This window comes from Schistosoma haematobium, chromosome 6 (genome assembly GCF_000699445.3).
Source record: "Schistosoma haematobium chromosome 6, whole genome shotgun sequence".
Taxonomy (NCBI): domain Eukaryota; kingdom Metazoa; phylum Platyhelminthes; class Trematoda; order Strigeidida; family Schistosomatidae; genus Schistosoma; species Schistosoma haematobium.
The window spans coordinates 22,211,658-22,232,271 of record NC_067201.1 but is presented as its reverse complement, the minus strand read 5'-3'; the positions used below and the strand labels follow the sequence as shown (position 1 = coordinate 22,232,271).

The following is a 20,614-nucleotide window of genomic DNA, read 5'->3' as shown; positions in this document are numbered from 1 at the left end:
TAGATTGATTGACGTTAGATATTAACACCATTAAATCCCAGTTCATTAGTCTGTAGTTCAGGCGTTTGCGTGTAACTGATAATCCTGTATTTGAGTTCTACGTGTTAGATCGTGGATGAACATTTCTAAGGAGTTTAATGTTACAAATCAACTTCTAGTTAATCACTTCATCTACTCTATTACGGATCAGTAACACTGGAATTACACAACAGATAATTGCTAATATTTGGTGAGTAGTTTAAAAAAAATCAAATCAAGATCCTCAATGGTTAAGATCATGAGTCAGTTGAAGCTAGACCACCATGGAAAACCTGGGAGCACTGGACGGTCATCTCGTCCTATTGTGGGACTCCTCGGCAGTGCGCATCCACGATCTCAGCCCCTGCGAGACTCAAACCCAGAACGGTGTTAATGTCTAACTTCAACTAATCCACGAAATTGAGCGACACATTCACCATTGTCTTCAGTGAGTTACTATCTCACAAGAGATCTAGTTGAACTCCACTGGTCACTACTTCTCAGTGGTCTCAGTGGCTCAGTGGTTTAGTGGTTAAGTGCTCACGCGCGAAACCAGTAGGTCCTGGGTTCGAATCTCACAGGGGGCGAGGTCGTGGATGCGCACTGCTGAGGAGTCCCACAATAGGATGAAACGGACGTCTAGTGCTTCCAGGTTTTCCATGATCTTAACCATTGAAATGACTACAATCTCCACAAAAGCCCACCTGATATAAATCAAAAACCATTGAATAACAAGAACACTTAGTTGATTGTAGTGTGTACTACTGATGTCAATTAGTTATAAGTAGTATTTATCATCAATCGAAAATGTAATGCCTGGTAATACAAGGTTAAGAAGATCAATGAGAAGAGAACGAGAGCAGAGATGAATTGGTATGGTAACGAAAGAACACATAAGTCAGAGACAATTGATTGACATTATACCAATGAAGTATCTACTGTATGACTCTCATATTTAACTGTAATCTTGTATCCAGGTATATTTGATTGCCTCCATTATATTAACAAAAAGCATATTTTCATTCTAGAGAAAAAAACAAAAAAAATTATTGATTTTTATGTTACCATTATTGATTAGTTTGTAACCATTGTCAATCACAATGGATCATAAGATCACAATAAAAAAAAAGAACTAGATTTATAGTTACTATGTTTACTAATTGAAACTATGTTGATCAATCATTGAGATGATCTATTTAGTTCCATATACTTAACTACTATTTATAGTAATCATTAAATTCATTCTATGAATAGTATGGAAGAAAGTATCAGAGTATGAAAGTATGATCTATTAATGAGTGATTTATTATTTGTTATATCATGGAGGGTATAGTTTCATATTGAAGTAAATTAAGAACTCTTTAACAGTGGAGAAGTTTTGTAGCTCAGGTGGATGATTTTTGTGGAGTTTTGTTCTCTAAGCTGGATGGTTTGGTCGTGGAGCTTTCATCGTTCTTCTAAACGAGATCATCAGCAGCACAAACTTCAGGAGAAATTCAAACACTTCACTTCTACCTGAAGTTTGTGCTGATGATGATGTCGTTCAGAAGAACGATGAAAGCTTCACGACCAAACCATCCAACTCAGAGAACAAAACTCTTTAGCAGTCCACATTGATGATCTTGCCTCGTAGGGATTCGAACCCAGAACCTATTGCCATTGTTGAGGTGTTTCTACAATAGGATGAAACAGTCTTCTAGTTGTTGTCTAGCTTTAATAGATTCATGATCTCAACTATTAGAATGATTACAATCTCTACAAAACTTCCTTCTGGTTTAAATCTAGAATACAATGAAGGATGTTACTTATGAACTATTCGGTTTGTAACCTACGTTGAATCAAACAAAAATGATCTAAACTAAATAGATTCTATTTAGAATAGAAAGATATCAAATAGCAGTGTGTGGTGTGTGCTACTGATATCGAAAGATATGAGTAGTATATACCACCAATAGAAAGTAAAATGCTTGATTGTAGAAGATTAACAAGATCGAAGAAAAGAGGACGAAAAGAGAGAATAACTGCTGAAGTATTTACTATATGATTTTCAAATCTTACTAAGAGAATCTGAAATTTCGTATTACAATATATATTTGGTTGTCACCGCCTGTGTTCACACTCATTATAACAGGAGGATCCAGAACTTGGGTTTTTTTACCAACTGAAATTTGTCGACAGCAAAGACTGATCAAAATTCAGATTCTAACATCATCAATGAAGTTAGTTGTCTTAAATAGAATCAGTCATGAACCAAATAGATCAGTGCTAATACATCAGACTAAGAAGGTAGGTGAATCGCTTTCGAATCATATTAGGAGCATCCATCTCACCCCCAAATAGTACAGGGGCATTTTCTTAACAAATTCTCATAAGCATAAAAATGAGGTTAATGGGTTTCCGGTCAATTAACTCCAACCACCTAACACATAAACCTGGTACAAGTGATATTGAGTCGTTTAGACTGGTAGTAATTACCAAAAAACATTACACTGTTTACTACTTAATGATTAATTAATTAAAATCAGAAGGGATTTTGTGAAGATTTTAGTAATTTCATAGTTGAATTCATGAAACAAATGAAGCTAGATCACTATAGAAAACCTGGAAGAACTAGACGACTGTTTCATTCTAGTATGGAACTCCTCAGTAGTGCGCATCCACGATCCCGCCCCGCGAGATTCGAACCCAGTACCTATCAGTCTCGCGCTTGAACACTTAACCTCTAGATCATTGACCCCATAGCAGGACGAAACGGCCGTTCATTATTTCCAGGTTTTCTATATTAGTCTAGTTTCAATTGACTCATGAATTCAACTATAAAACGAATTATTGTTGTATAACATTTAACTAGTACACATATATCAGTCAGTCAGCTACAACGTAGGACCAGTCACATATATGCATCGGTCCAAGTTGCTATACCTCATTAACACAACAAGATGAACACCGGATTCATAGCAGTAGTTAATTCAGAGGTGGTGATATGTAAAAGAAAGATTGTAATAAGGATATAGTACAGGAAGAAAGAATTAGTTAGTAGAAAGAAAGATATGAAGCGATTTTAATCTCTTAGTTTAAGGGAAGATAGAGAGTGTATACACCTACGCCATTGTGGTCGATTTTGAGCCATGTCACCAAGAGTCTCCAACCATTGGTTACGATAGTCACGCGGACCCTAACCAAGTAGTCTGTATCTACCAACATGGCTCAGATTAGAAGTTAGTGACTTCAAACACTGATGCCACGTTTTGGTTTGGCCACCCCTAACTGTCTTCCAACCGTCTCCAACACTAGTGAGTATTGTGCGTCGTGGTAATCGATGTTCAGGCATACACAACACATGACCCAACCATCTCACAACTTCATCAACTGATTTACCATCATCATTCCGTAATACCTTACGTCTAACCTCACTATTACTTACATGGTGATCCCAGAAGATGCCAGCAATATTCCTAAGGCATCTGTGGTCAAATATTGGTAGCTTACGAATATCTTCCACGTTTTGCAGCCGTAAAGTAGAACAGAACGAACTAACGCGCAGTATACTCGTCCTTTTATTGATAGACAGATATCTCTCCTTCGCTATAGGTGACGTAAGTTGGCAAAAGCCAAACGAGTATTTCGAATCCGTGCTTACATATGAAATGAATGAATATACAAAAGTTCACTGTATCTGACTTTATATTACGCCGTTAGTAAAATCAAACTAAAAGTGGGATTAACAAAGTGAGATACATGATCCATTCAATATATATCGTGAACTTATTAGTTATGAGCATTAAAAATACAAATGACCAATCATACTCTTTATATTAGTTTGACTTAGCGTCTTCTGGTGACATTGGTTTCTAAGGAGTGAAGTTGTTGACATCATGCCCAACCTTCTTACTTTATCTGGGCTTGGGATTGATAGTAACCCTAAAAGAACTACAGGTGGAAATCATCAAACTAAGATAACATAGAATCCTGAAGAGGAACGGAAAAGAGGAAGACCAAAAACACAATGCCTTGAGAATTGGAAGTAGACATCAAAATGATGAATAGCAACTGGAAATAACTTTTTAGGATTGTCCATGACAGACTTGGATAGAGAATGTTGGTGAGTGACCTATTCTCCTCATCGACGGATGATAGGCGTACGTAAATTGATGATTATGGTGATGACCGACAAACTTTGAATTATTTCCATGAGTATGACTATCAATCCTTAGTGTGTATCACTGATTAATCTTTCACTTTTGTTCAGTATGTATATCTTACCTTCTTCTTATGAATGAATATTGTGATTTCTACTAATTCATCAGCTAAATCCTCAAAGATTCGTGAAAATGTTATACCTATAGCCTTGAAGCAATTTCTTCCTATTTTTATGAACGTACATTCATCAGTAATAGTTCGACGTTTTCAAAATGATAATTCGATCACAATATCAATTCATCAGTTCATCCCGCGAGCGGGATCGTGGATGCGCACTGCTGAGGAGTCCCACAATAGAATAAAACGACCGTCCAGTGCTTCCAGGTTTCCAATGGTGGTCTAACATCAATCGGTTCATGATCTCAATCAAAAAGTTTTAACCAAACTTGATACCCCGCTATGATTGAGGTGATATAATAAGAAAAAATGAAGAAACGTCTGAAAAAGCTTAACTCCTAGTAATTTTCATAAACATATTGAACAGTAAAATCCAAGACAAGATAACCTACTGACGAGTCTTAAATAAGACGAAACAATCTGACTGAATTTCATTCATCTTTTTGCTTGAATGTATCGGTTTATATGTGAAGTTTCTAGTCATATTAGGAGCATCCACCTCACCCCTAGATGGTACCGGCTTATTTTGCTGACGAATGGAACTGGTAGTAACCATTTGAAGAGCTACAAGTGGAAATTATCAAACTGTATCACGAGGTAAGCGATAACTTGGAATTTCAAAGGGAAATAGAAAAGACGAAGATCAAGGAATATAATGCTTCAGAAGTTTGAATCAGACATGAAACTGATGAATAGCAAATGTCGACAACTAGAAAGGATTGATCAAAATGGAGTTGAATGGAGAATGAAGAAATGAAGAAACATCTGAAAAAGCTTAACTCTCAATAATCTTCATATATATATATTGAACAGTAGAATCAAAGAGCCATCATCCAGAAGATATAAATGTTTATTGAAAGTTGTCTACGCAAAATACTTCGGATACGCTGGCCAGATACTATCACGAATAACCTGCTATGGAAGAGAACAAATTAGATCCCAGTGGAGGAGGAAGAGGAAATCGGGAAGAAACGCTAGAAGTGGGTAGGACACACATTGAGGCAAGCATCCAACTATGTCACAAGGCAAGCTCTCAATCGGAATCCTAGAGGCCAAAAGAAAAGAGAACGACCAAAGAACACATTACTCTGAGAAATGAAGACAGACATGAAAAGAATGAATAACAATTGGATAGAACTAGAAAGGAATTCCCATGACTGTGTGGGTTGGAGAATGCTGTTTGGCGGCCTATTCTTCATTTGAAGTAACAGGCGCAAGTAAGTAAGTAAGTAAGTTGGTAAGAATCGAAGATGGGATATCCAACTGACGAATGCTAAATAATAGGATGTATCACCCAATTTCGTGAATAATTGAAGTTAGACATTAAACTATTGAACATCGGCCAGCTCAGTAGTATAGAAATTAAGCGATAAGTACTGAATTCCCATCCAGTGAATTGAATTGTAGATGTGCACTATCGAAGAGTTCCACAATCGGACGAAACACTCATCTAATCCTTCCAACTTTTCCATTATGATCTAACTTCATCATCTCAACCACTGAAATTCGATAAAAAACAACCATGAATGATGAAAGAGATGAGTTTATTTCAAGCATACAAATAATAATCCATATGTAAGTTATCAAATCAATAAACAAACAGTACAGATACATTATGGTCTCTTATTGTTTTCAAATGATAATCTATCTAAAATAGGATTTATATTCCCATTATATTGTCTGATGATATTACTTAAATAGATATCACTTTGTTGAAATCCCATATGACGTAATCGTATAATAATAGCCGATATATCGATTTGATGTTTACCATTACTATTACTAATATTAGTAATATTCGATTTGGTTGCTAAGTTAATACATGATCTTGTATATGGATTATTTCGTTTGTTTAAATGAAATGATGAACTAGGTAATTGTAATATTGTATTATATGTATTGGTTGTCAACCGTTTCTGATCATTCATTGAATAGGTTTGAAGACATGTCGACAACGATGATGATGGAGATGGGGATAGGGATAGGGATGATGATGGTAATTTACTTATATTCATTTTATTATATAAATAATATCCTTGTGTACATGGTGTATAAGTAGTATATGTATGAACATTTTGTGGTATATTCATATAATTCATATTATATTGTGGTAATTGTAATGATGACCATAATAAATCCATTGTACTGGAATCCATTAATGTTGGTGCACTAGGTACAATAGGATGATGATCTAGATCAATTTCATTCGTTTTTTTATCGAATAATATTGATTTATCGATTAGTGATTGTTTTGTATCTAATTTTGTTTCTATGTGATTTAGATCAGTGTTACTATGTTTAACATTTTCATCAATTTCAAGTTTATCTAATGTTTCTGGTAAATCGGGTAATTGTAATTCATTAGGTTGTTTTTCTTTTATTAAACTATTCAATTGATTCTTGAATTGTTCACAATCATTTGTTGTTATATAAAATCGGATACTTTTTTCATTACCATTTAATCCACCTAATGTTTGTATAGCATCATGAAGATGTTCTGTGGAAATAATACGACATAGATCTTCACCATCTAGAAATTAAAAGAATTGAATGAATTCAAAAGATGAAATTAGTTTTATTTTGGGACTTGAACAGGAGGTGAAACCTTATTCACACATCCTTGTCGTGCCTCCAAATGCCCTGGTATGGCCGAGAGTGGGGAGAGTTCGCTCTCTCTCTCCAAATGCTCGCACATGGCCACGCGTATATAGCCTCTACCAGGGAAGTCCTACTTACTGCCTTCTCTCACCGGAGGTGTTGTTTACGAAAATGAGAGGACGAAAAGCGAATGTATGGCGCTTTAACCGGATCCCAAACCAATGATGCACATGGGCTCCAGTATCCTGCGGGAACAAATGGCGTATGAACCAATTGTTGGTCACCGGCTTCCATGGGACTACATCTCCTTACGATGCTCCACTGCCTTGCGGATCAGACCTTCGGGTCGAAGGCTCCGGGAGTGACCTCCTAAGAAAACCACCTGCTTCGGTTTGGTCACCCGGGCAGTGTCACAGCCCTTACACATATGAAATGAGATTTGTGTGGCGCATATGTATTTGGTGCCTCCTTGTATCAATATTTTTGTGTTAAAATAAATAAATAAACATCCTTGTCGTGTCTCCTGAATAATGGGATTCAATCCTATGAACTAACGTGAGAGGTAATTCAGGTGGTAAAGATTGGGTTAATCAACCATTCGAACGATATCTACATATCGAATGCGAAATTCATAAAGAATCACAGCATAATTACTCTTGGATCGAAAAACGATTTAAAAAATTCACAAAAGTGGTTCATGGAATGTATGAGGTTGATCCCTACGGGTTAAACTCCAACCGATTACATAAACAGCTATCCTAGCCCCGGTAGTTGTGCTGTACTTCGGTGCGGCCTGTTTTTCTCCAGAAGAGTCTACTAGGCTTCATCAACTTATTTGACTGGAAGGGGGGGGCAACCTGAGAGTCGAACACAATACTGTTTGCTTTACACTTCACTTACCTAATGAGATTAATTAATAACAGTCCTTAATATTAATGGAAAGATTCGAACAAATAATATAAGAGTGTATTTGACAGTTTTTTCATCCTAGTATGAAACTTACGAAGGATGTACATTCATGATTCTGCCACAGACAATCAAAGATAAGACAATTATTATAGCACACAAACGTTTGAACTTTAGACCGCTGAATCACCTACCGACAGTGGCGATTTCAATAAGACATTTATTATGTATGCATATGTGTTTCATTCTATTCAATACTCGTCAGTTAGATGCACCTCCACTACAGTACTACCAAACAAACGAAAAGACTTTCGTTTATTCATCGAGTTACTTGGGATCCAGTAACAAGTCACTTGTATCATGTTTATACTATGAATCATTTCATTGTTGATATTGCAGTTCGAGATTCAGTCACCCATTGTTAGTATGTCCACATTCTGTCTGTATACAATCACTCAATCCACCTGGTTTTCTAAGAACAAAATAGTTCAAACCGTCAGTCATAATGAGATATTTGATGTTAACTAACCAGTAGATTCTTAACTCAGCTTCATTTATATTTATGGTTGGTTATTGTTGAGATGAGATTTAATCACTGGAAACTGCATTATACTCCTTCTCTACTCTGCAATGATTGTCTTTATCAACTTAGTTTATTAGGTAAACTGCAAATAGGTATTGTTAATTATGTTCACATAATTGAATTGGGTAAGCATGATTCCATAGTTTTTCCATCACTGACTGGTGTTAGTTCTAATGCTGTTGGAAACCAAGAAACACTGGATATCTGTGTCTTTTCAGTATGGGACTCCTGAGAAGTGAGTATATACGATTGTATCACAGGAATTCAACCCCAGAATTTTTGGTCTCGGGCACTGAAGCTCAATCTCTAGACTACTGAGTTGGAGGTCATTATTGTATATTTATAAGTTCAATCAACCAATTCTCGATACTGGGTGACCATCCTCTGTTGTCTTCATTGAGTTCCTTTCCATTTTATACTCCGGCTCATCAGTCTAGAATTTAGACGTTCGTACATGAGAATGAAGGTCCTATATTCGTGAATTCACACTGCGACAAAGTAGTTGTCAAATCTTGTTATACAAATAGCTAAGCTTTCATTTCATACTGAGCTTAGTATTGTAACATTAAAAGAATTGTTTGAATTTGTTGATTTCACAGACGATTAAAATGCTAACTAGCTCAATTGCTGATCTTAATTGTATATGTTTAAGTACTGAACGAGAAGTTTCTACATTTTGTAAGATCAAAATAGGGGTTTATGGAGATTTTAGTATTATAACAGTTGAATTTGTGAGTCGGTCTATGCTAAGCCATCATTGAAAACCTAGAATCTTTGAACGACTGTTTCATCCTAATATGTGACTCCTCAACAGTATGCATCCACGGTCTCGCATTCAAAACTGACTGAATTTATACATAAACAGTGTTGAATCGCGGCTCAGTTGCCTAGAGGTCAAGCGTTCACTCACGAGATCAATGATCTTTGGTTTGAGCCGCACGTGCTGGATCGTTGTTGCTCACTATTGAAGAATTTTGTAAAAGTCATCTAATACTTTAATACCAATCAATGAAACTATGTTCTATTTGTTCTTACTCAATAATCAGTCTTTTCATTTTAGTCCAGTTTTTATCAATATTTCCAGGATAAATGTAGAACCAGAAGAAATTTCTTCAGTAATGAATAGGTGTACGTAATTGGAACCAACGAAATAAACCATAATTGTATCTAAGACTATTTACAATGTTTAAATTCACTTGTTCCAGTGTGAACATCAACACTAAGATGTAGGTACATCCAGCTGATGAATCCCAAATAGAACGAAACACGCATTTTGGATCCCTCTACTAGCCACTATCCATCTTTGCTTATAATGCTTGTAAATTAAGGTAACATCGAGGTAACATGCACAGTATGCATATATATCAATAAAAGACTGATCAATTGCGGTCTTTAACATCCATGGAAAGATACAAGACAACAATATCAAATGAATTTAAAACTTCACCACATTGCACAATGAGGTGGTTATCACGACTCAGTAGTTAAATGTATAACATGATGACATCTGCAGTGAATGGTACTGGGTTCGGGCCTTGGAGTGAAGATCATCTCTGTGATGCATGTATATCAGGTTGATAAGTCTCAAATTAGGACGAAATGAGTGTCTTGGATCCCACCACTAGACACCATCCGTCTTTGCTTATAAAGTTTCAATCGTTTAATATGTCTGTTGAATTCAGTATTTTCAGTTCCTTCCCGTATTTGTTTTGGTACATGAACACGGTATATTACAGTATAGTTTTGACGGAAGATTTCATTTGATGTCGTAAATTTCACTATGTTAGTGCTTTTTTTAATTTAACATATTAGATCCAACTAAACTGATCTATTCATAGAAGGTTAGATGATAATAACTTCAAACTCTTGAAATGAAGTGTTTGATGAAATTTACACTTCAGTATGTTGAATTAAATGAAATAGTTATAGGTGATTACAAGTCATATTGGCCATCTGAAGCTCATCTCAAACAATGTGATGAAATTTGTTTGGTATTGATCCACCGATGAACACGGTGGATCCGATGCAGATGTGAAGGCATGGATTGGCAAAGTAAGAGCAGCATAACTACAACTGAAGAACATTTGGAACTCAAAATAACTGTCGGTCAACCAACATCAAAGTCAGAATTTTCAATACAAATGTCAACGCAGTTCTACTGTATGGGGCGGAAACTTGGAGAACTACGAAATCTATCATCCAAAAGATACAGGTGTTTATTAACAGACTTCTACGCAAAATACTTCGGATCCGTTGGCCGAACACTATCAGCAAAAACGTACTGTGGGAGAGAATAAACCAGATTTCAGCATGAGTAAAAACCAGGAAGAAGTGCGACAATTTGATAGGACACACATTGAGGAAAGCACCCAACTGTCACAAGACAAACCCTCACATGGACCCCTCAAGGCTTAGGAGAAGAGGTAGATCAAAGGACATATTACACCGAGAAATGGAGACAGACGTGAGAAGAATGAAGAACAATTGGATCGAACTAGAAAGGAAGGCCCAGTACATAGTGAGATGGAGAATGCTGGTCGGCGGCTTATGTTTCACTGGGAGTAACAGGCGTAAGTAAGTTAGTAATTGGAATCTTCTGATGATGTTAAGGGTCGCAATGAACCAGTCACTCTCTTTCTCTTATTGACATTCTATAAGGATTGCCTCGATGTTGTCTTAATTCACATGAATTATAAGCAGAGATGGATGGTGGATAGTAGTGGTGGAATCGAGGACTCACGTTTTTTCCTATTTAGGACTCGTTAGTTATCAGAACACCGTAGCTAAGTGGATAACACGATGGTATTTCAAGTAAACGGTACTGGGTTCGAGTCATGGAATGATTCAGGTACATCCAGCTAACGAGTTCTAAATAGAACGAAAAGAGCGTCTTTGATTACTCTACTAGCTAAAATCCGTCTATTCTAGATAGGTATAGTTTTGTTTTAACTTAGTTTTGTTCCGTTTATCAGAAAAATGAATCTTATTTACTCTTTATGCTACCAAAGACGTAGGATCTATGGTTAAATATGGGTTGAGGAAGACTTTGACATTCTCAGAAAAAACATTGTCTATTCAAGTCATTTTGAAGAGAAAGATATGAAATAAAGTTGGAGAAAGTAGTATGAAAACGTAAGAATCGGCTATCGATAGCTATTAATAGAAGTATACATGGATGGTGGCTAGCAGTGGAATTCAGCACACCCATTTCGTCCTATTTGGGACTCATCAGATGGATATAAATTCACTTCCGTGTTGATGTTCACTACGAAACACGAACCCAGTACCGTTCGCTTCAAAGGCCATCGTATTATCCACTTAACTACTGAATCATAATATCCACTAGCTTGTGAAATGGTATGAAGTTTAAATTCACTTGAATCTTCCGTTTGATGTTTAAGACTGTTGAATTGCAGGATCATGGGTGATCACTGTTGTGCAGTCCCATACTAGGACGAAACGGTTGTTCAATGCTTCCTGGTTTCTAATGGTGAACTTTTTATTTGAACATACACAATCCTTTATCGTTCCCAGGACAGAGTGGGTTGGAGAATGCTGGTCGGCGGCCTGTGCTCCATTAGGAATAACAGGCGTAAGTAAGTAAGTAAGTAAGTAAGTAAGTAAGTAAGTAATCCTTTATCGTTATTATTTACATTACGTAATCGATCATTAGAATCTGTCTATGACGTCAACCTAATTATATTTCCTTACTGAATAAACGAGTAGATCCTTTCATTGAATTCCGTGGTTTGGAACTTTTCAAATTATGGATTATTCCAATAGTAGGATATAATAAATAGACAGATTGAATATACCCCTTTGGAAGTCATTTTTTATAGTTGATCCTAAATGTTTTTTTGATGAAGTTTTGTCCTCTAGACTGAATGGTTTAGTTATGGAACTTGCATCGTTCTTTTAAACGAAGTCATCAGTACAAACTTTAGTTAGAAGTGAAATGTTCAAATTTCTCCACGTATAGTTCACAAGTTCTCCTATAAACCACGATGTTGATCTGTTCTTATTGATAGTTCTGAGAACAGAACTTCATAAAAATCATTCACAAATCTTCTCTACCATCACAAGATCTTAAATGTATATAGAGAGGCAGTAGTTTTTCATCGTCTACTTTACTGTAGTGAATATGGTTGATACAACTAATATCTTTGTAATTCCTTAATCCTACCATTTTTATTATTTATCTGAACACATATATATTGGTACAAAGGAGCACCATTTACTTATGCGTTACACAAATCAGTTGATTTGTGTGTGGGCTGTGATACTACTTGGGTGTTCAAACCAAAACAGGTGATTTTCTTAGAAGGGCTACACCATGATCCTTCGACCTAAAAGTCTGATTCACAAATCAGTGGAGCGACGTGAGGAGATGCAGTCGCATGGTAGCCGATGTCCAATGATTGATTCATACACTATATATTTCTTCAGGATCTTAGAGCTCATCTGCAACATTAGTTTGGAATCGGTGTTTTCCAACTCACCTAGGTGAATGCTCCACATCCACTAACCCAGTTAAAGCACTGGATATTTACTTTTTGTTTTCTCAATTTCGTAAACAATACTCCAATGACAAGAAGATAATGAGTAAGACTTCCGTGGTAGTGGCTGTATACACATGGCCATGTAAGAGCATGTAGTGTCAGTTATTATGTTAAGCCCATATACCTTATTCTAGCTTTCGGACAGCGCATTCTATTCATTCTACATGAGTCTTATTCTGACCTTGTCATTTATTCGCTCATCCAGTCTTGACTGGTTTTATATGAGTGCCTAGGTGTGTATACACCTCTTATCCCATTACTCATCACATGTCTGTAACCTATTTTTGTGTAACTATAAATATTGATTAACGTTTGGTTAAATGGAAGTTGGCTTACCATCCATCTCCATTGCGCGTCGTTTTGCTTTGTTCTATTCCAGTCATTTCATATACAAAATATATGTATTGAAAAGTCCATTCTCGTTATTTGACTTATTTAATTCCGTTATTGACTAACGCGATTAAATTCGATGATTTTATACGAGGATAGGCGACATATATATTTCAACAACAATCATCATTACAATCACATTGGAGTCAGATCTAGGGCCACTAAAGGGGAGAGCCCTTTCGACAACATTGTCCGACTTAAACGACGCGAAATGACGGGCCCATACTAAAAGCATTTCATGAAGGAGAGCTGACTCTCCCCACCCTCAGCCGTATCAAGGCATAGTATCAGTACATGTTTATGTAAGTGCAAGAATAAGACCTTTTAAATACATCCCAAGTAAATAGCTCCACTTGAAGAGGGAGGGGGAACATATCTAATATATGTATCTATGTGACTATAGTGATTAGATGAATCCATCATGAACAATATCAACTTACCATACCATAATACTTGAAACTCTTTGATGAAATCATTATTATTATAAGAATCCAGTTTATAGAATATACTTTGTATTCTCTCATTTAATTGTTCATATGTGATATCATCCATAGAATCTTTAACAAGCCAACGAAATATATTTTCACATTTTTTATGTTGATTTATTGTTGGTATTATGAATTTAAATAGGGGCATTTACTATGGAATACGTTGTGTTCTTTTTTTTTGGTGTTTTTGTTTTTGTTGCCAGGTTTGTTTAATCACTATGCTAATTCAATATCTATCTATTATATTACATAGAACAATAGAATCAATTAAATAAATAATCCCAAATTTCATATGGAAACAATAAATATCACTTCATTGAAATGGATATTTATATATTTTATTCAATTCGTTCTATCATTACTACTTACTAATACATACTACTTACTACTACTACTTAGTATCATATGATTTGTAAAGAACAACTTAGAAACGAACACAATGAAGTCTAAATGAATTCACGCATTGTAGTACATCGATGTGACAAACAATTTGATATGTATTGTGTTACTATGGTATGTAGTATGTATATAAATATGAGAGAGAGAGAGAGGGGGGAGAGAGGGAGAGTATACATTTCGGTCTGAACTTAGATAAATTTTTTTTATCCTACTTAAAATAGTAGTGAAATACATTGAGTAGCTGTTTTTTTTTCTTGTAATGGAAAAGAAAACATGTAAGATCATATGTTATGTAAATTTATTTGGCATTGTTGAGTTGGATTTCTTTTTATAAGTCAGTGATTATCAAGAATCTATAGTTAAATGAATAAATTGATAGTGTTTTGAAACGAACGGTACTTTGTTCGACTACTAGAGTGAGCATTAACTGTGAAGTGCAGGTATACCTAGCTGATGACTTTCAAACGGGATGAAACACACATTATCGATTCCATTGTTTAGCCATTATTCATCTTTGCTTAGAATCATTGTGACTTAAGGCAATATCGAGGCAATTCGTAGAGAATGTACATATGCCAATAAGAGACTGGTCAATAACAGACCTTTACAACAATGGTAAGGTACAAACAAACAATACCGAGATTAGATGGTGGTTAGAGGTAGTCGACAGCAAACCCTGGACCCGGGTTTCGTGCTACTTGGCACTCGTCAACAAGGTCTACCTGTAATCTTGAGGGAACTGGTGCTCCCTGACGGATTCAATCTCGTGTTGGTCGATAGCATTCGATCTGAAATATGAAGGACTTGACACACATGACATTGATCACCACCCAATGATCAATCAATTGTGATTACATCTCAGTCCTACAGGAGATCGGTCGCGGCTCGGATAGCTCAGTGGTAACGTCGCTGGTTGTGAAGCTGGGTGACACAGGATCGAATCCGCCAGGGAGAACTAGTTCCCTCAAGACAACAGGTACACCTTGTTGACTACCGACAACCACCATCTAATCTCAATATATAGTGCACGCAGTGTCGAGTTACCTAGACTGGTAGCCACATTGCAACATGGTCGATAGCATTCGATATGCACTAAATAAGGACTCGACACACATGACATTGATCACCACCCAGTGATCAATCAATTGTGAAAACAATACCAAGCTAATTTAAAATTCCATAAGTTTGCTCATTTACGTGAGCATTTAGAGCGAACGTTACTGAGTTCGAGTCACAATGTTAGCATACTCTACAAGATGCTGGTACATATTTTTGTCTGAATTCAGTTAACTTTTTTCTTTAAAATAGTAGTTAAATACATTGACTAGCGATGGTGTTTTGAATAAAACGATACTGGGTTCGAGTCATGGAATTAAGATCAACTCTGTGATTCAGCTACATAAAACTGGCGTGTTTCAAAATTAGGACGAAACGCACGTCCTGGATTCTACTACTAGCCACTATCCATCTTTTCTTAGAAGGTAATATTAAGACAAACTGCAAGAAAGAAGTGGTACGACATGCAAAACCACCGCTTTAAAGGGGGAAGGGGACAACTATGATGTATACTACAGATGTCGATAGATATAAGTAGTACATATCATCAATCGAAATTGAAATGCCTGGAGGCAGAAGGTTAACAAGATCAAAGAAGAGAGAATGAGAACAAAGAGTGATTGCTATGGAAACAAAGAAACAACAATGTCTGAGACAATTAATTTACATTTTGTAATTAAGGATTGTACTGTATAGATCTCAGATTTTACTAAGTGATTCTGTAATGTTCTATTCAAACACATTTGATTGTCTCCTATTGGTGTTCTCGTTCATGACAGTATTATTGATTATTATGCATAGATTTGTTTTTTTCTGTTCAAGACCACTCAAGATAGTTTACTTACTATTTGGACCACATTTGATCAATTACTTCTAGACATCACTTCATCAATTCACTTAATATAAACACTCATTGATTGGTAATAAATTATGTAAACACTAAAGTTTGAGTATGTGTGTGTGTGTTATCCAGTGGTACATAATAGAATTCATGATTTTCATTATATAGTCAGTCAGTCAGCTGCAACGTAGGACCAGGCATATAAGTCAGTCAGTTACAACGAAGGACCAGGCATATAAGTCAGTCATTGTATAACTGCTTGCTAAAAGATTGGTAGATGATGATAACAATACAATCTTGTAGTACTTCCTTGTAAAACCCCCTAGAGCATGAAGTTAATCATAAATTTTTTTATTTGTTTCAATAGATTTGAAGTGTTTGTTTTACTTAGGGGTATATTTTTGAAGCATTTAAATAAAACTATCAAATCCAAGTCTTGAATATAATGCCGTCACTGGTCTGGGTTTAAGGTGTTAGTTGGTGCTGTCTGGTATGGATAGGTAACATCGAGTGGATAGTTCCGGAGGAGTGACGTTGTCTGAGAGGGTGCTATCAATGAAGATGGGAGGCGTGATGTACGACTGCTGGGCAGATATCGGATGTAGATGGCTCGGCAGGTTGCTGGAGCGCAGATGTTGAACGTCCCAGGTGCTTGGTGTACGTCGGATTTTGATGGCCTGGCAGCTCAACGGAGCTTTGAAAGTCATCGCGCCACAAACACGACATTTTGACAGAGAGCATGGAACAGACTACAAGAAAGAAGTGACACGACGCTAAAATGGACTTGAGAATGTTCAACTACTCACTAGAACTAAATGAGGGTTATAAATCTCCGTGAAGGATAAGGATGGTTAGAGATATGGATTAGATTTAGAGTTTACATCATGCCAAGATGGTATTTAACCAAATGCATGAATGAATTTCGCGCCAAAATCCAAGATCTGTCATCGTAAATCTGATTGGTTCGTGCATAAATTATACAGTCTTGCCACTCAATTTGTTGTCGAAATGCGAATCACTATTTTAAAAAAATGCAAAATTACAGAATAAACATATTTTTCTTGAAAAAAGAGTGAAATATTCGTACTGAAAGATAAATGGTGTAGGGCCAGTGAAATGTCAGTGAGCGCTAGTCAAGTCATCCGGAGATTGGGTCAGTGAATATTGAACAGATCATCGATCCCCGTCAAGGTCAAGGACAACCCATGCGCATCAGTCAATCGCATGTCATGGACTGACCCATGCGGTGGTGGTCTCACTCTCTTCTCTGTACTCATTCTTACTAATATATTTCTGTAGTAACATCCTCTGTGTTATACGGTCATCAAAGTAGCCATAGTACTTTGATGCATCGAAAGGGTAATCCACGTGAGATCCTGACCGCGAGGTGTGACTTGGGAATTAGTTGGTTCGTCACATCATTCCCGTCCAACTTGATTTGGCCTCCAATCATTCGACATATATCATCTACGTTGGTGATCTATAATGGTAAGTGAGAACAAATGAAGAACTACAAGAAACAGCCATCCTCACATTTCGTCTGGATTTTCACTTAAACAAAGACTAACTACAATGAGGTAAGATTGAGTTACAGTAACAGGTATTTTTAATATAGGTTTTCTGTTGAGATTATTAATTCTTCTACATGTACTTACTGTTAACTAACTTCCAGGCTCAATTCTAGGAGTTTTAGTGAGAAGATTTATTCAGTGAATTTCGATCATTTCAGGTGTAAGATAAGTATCTACCATAAACAATGGAGACTGTTCACCAATATCACGATCTGATTGAAACTTAACATGTACAAAATTAGATTTGGAGGTTATGCGCTTATACTCACGACCTAAGGTTATGGGTTTGAATTCCTGTGGTAGAGTCGTAAATCCTCACTTCTCAGGAGTCCTATACTAAAAAGACACAGATATTCAGTGTTTCTTGGTTTCCAACGGCATTAGAACTAACAACAGTCAGTGATGGAAGAACATGAAGTCATAATGTACATAATGAACATATCTATTAAACTGGATTGATGAAGACAATCATTGTAGAGTAGAGAAGGAGTATAATGCAGTTTTCAGTGATTAAATCCCATCTCAACAGTAACCATCCACAAATATACATGAAGTTGGATGACTGTTTGAACGAATGCTGGATAATGATTCAATGATCTAGAGGTTAAATGTTTTCACGCAAGATCAATGTTCTTGGTTTCGAGTCTCATGTGTGTGATCGTATTTATGCAATATTGAAGAGTCTTATACTAGAACTAAATGGTCATCCAGTGTCTTCGACGTTATCAATAGTGATCTAGCTTAGTTCAACTCATGAATTCAACCAATAAGATTATTACAATTTCTACCTATTCTCACTCTGAAATTAATTTTCTCAAAAAAAAGAATAAAAACACAATGATAACATTAACAATCCCGTGAACGGAAGCATGGATGCACACTCTTGAAGAGTCCTACATTAGGACGAAACAGTCGTCCAGTGTTTTCCAGGTTTTCAACATCACGATCTCAATCAATAACAACAATTGACTAGAGAAACTGATCAATTTTCTTGCCTTTTTTAGTTTTCATATTGATCAATTTGTTGATTACATTCAATAATGAATAATACTGTCCCCCTTTTGGTTCTTTTCTTCTTTTTCTCCTACTTTGAAATGATATGTGACATATCTCTGATTTGTCTAAATAATTGTTTTCTCGTTATGATCAATTGTTTATGCAGTAACTAATGTTTACTCTAAATGTTTATTATTATTATTATTTTTATTATTATTGTAAGGAACTCTATTATGATTGATGGAATTTTGATGGAGTTTTGTTCTCTGAGCTGGATGGTTTCGCCGTGGAGCTTTCATTCATTCTTCTGAACGACATCATCAGCACAAACTTCAGATAGAAGTGAAGTGTTCGAATTTCTCCATATGCGTTTCCCAGCTTGTTCTGTACACCTCGACGTTGATCGGTTCTTAATGACCTTAAGTTTGTCATTGTTTTCTTCTCTGCTTTGGTTGTGTCCCCCATGGGTTTGATTTTTGTTCCTATATATGTGCATGATTTTCCTGATTGCTTGATAAATTGGATCGAAATCAATGTGCTTGTTGATTGCTGATTGACCTGAGTGCCAGGCTTCTAAAAATTCTCTAGCGTTTTTGGAATTTCCTCTGTCCAAGATTTCCACATTTTTTCAATCGAATGAGTGTCTGCAGTTGTCCAGGTGTGTTGATATAAGTGAGTAAGCATCATGGCGTTTGACTGTTAATTGATGTTCATGTAGGCGAAGGTGAAGGGGGCGTCCGCTTTGTCCGATGTAATGTTTTTCGCAGTTGGCACAATTTATTTTGTAGACGATATTCGATTTGTCTTTCTTTCTTGTTTCATCCTTTGGTTTGCATAGGATTGATTGTGGTGATTATGTCGGTTTTTGTGCTATACCTATCCCGAAGGTTTTGAGCAGTTTCGTTGCTGTTTCTGATCTGCCTTTCATATATGGTGGGGCGATCCTTTTGTTGGTTTCTGTGCTTGACTTAGGTTCTGATGCTGCGTGCTGTTCGTATTTTTTGATGAAGTTGATTGGGTAGCCGTTCTTTTTAAATACGTCCTTCAGGTATTTCTCTTCATTTTTTCGTGCTGCCAGTTTGCTGCTGATGGAAGTAAACCCGGCTAGTTTTGGTTGATACCTCATTGGTTAATAGAAAAGAAGCGAGGTTTAATGTGCTTTTTTTTCATTAATTTATAACTTATCTAGTATATAGTATTCAATGTTTTTGTAGTATTAAGACGTTTCTTACAATGTCACGTTCGTTTATCGATTGTATATATTCTTCTGTGTTGTATACTACTTATATTGAAAGATATAAGTAGTATGTAACATCGATCGAAAATAAGAAAAAAACACTGTTGCAGAATCCTAGGAAGATCAAATAGAAGAGAAAAAGAATAGAGAGTAACCGGTATGGAAATGAAGGAACAATAATTTCTGAGACAATTAATGAAGTATCACACGTATATGTTAGATTTGAAGCGGTTACGAGTTCACTTCATCTGGCAACGGAACAAAGACTCGGTGACCAAAAACCAATAAGCTAGCTATACGATGCGTCTCAGATTCGCTAACTAGAGGAAGAAGTCTAAGCTTGGAATAGGGAAGTATATTTCGCAAAAGCCAGAAAACGACAATAGATACAAATTAAAACGTATATATACAGCATAAAACTGTCCTTGGGGAGAGTTACAAAATAGCATACTAAGAATACACAGTGGACCAATCGCATTTAAGATACTTCCCAAGTGGGAAATATGACATGAAGGTGAAAAGAGCGCTTTTTGCCCGAAAACAAAGAAATTCAAGTGTTCTAAACAGAATTTCAAAATTAGGTCCTTTTCTCAAGTGAGTTCTGGGGATTCAACTGTCCCCAACAGTATGTTAAATTACATTTTGTCATCCCCAT

The 20,614-nt window shown here is 36.2% G+C and overlaps 1 protein-coding gene across 1 annotated transcript; it reads right to left on the bottom strand.

The window, feature by feature from the left end:
• Positions 1-5,862: 5,862 nt before the first annotated feature.
• On the bottom strand, positions 5,863-14,007 carry MS3_00008796 (uncharacterized protein; the record flags this gene model as incomplete). The annotated part of the gene is made up of 2 exons (XM_012937654.3): positions 5,863-6,865; positions 13,812-14,007. 2 exons carry the CDS (start codon positions 14,005-14,007, stop codon positions 5,949-5,951), a joined length of 1,113 nt encoding a protein of 370 aa, XP_012793108.1. The 3' UTR covers positions 5,863-5,948.
• Between the last annotated feature and the right edge of the window lie 6,607 nt (positions 14,008-20,614).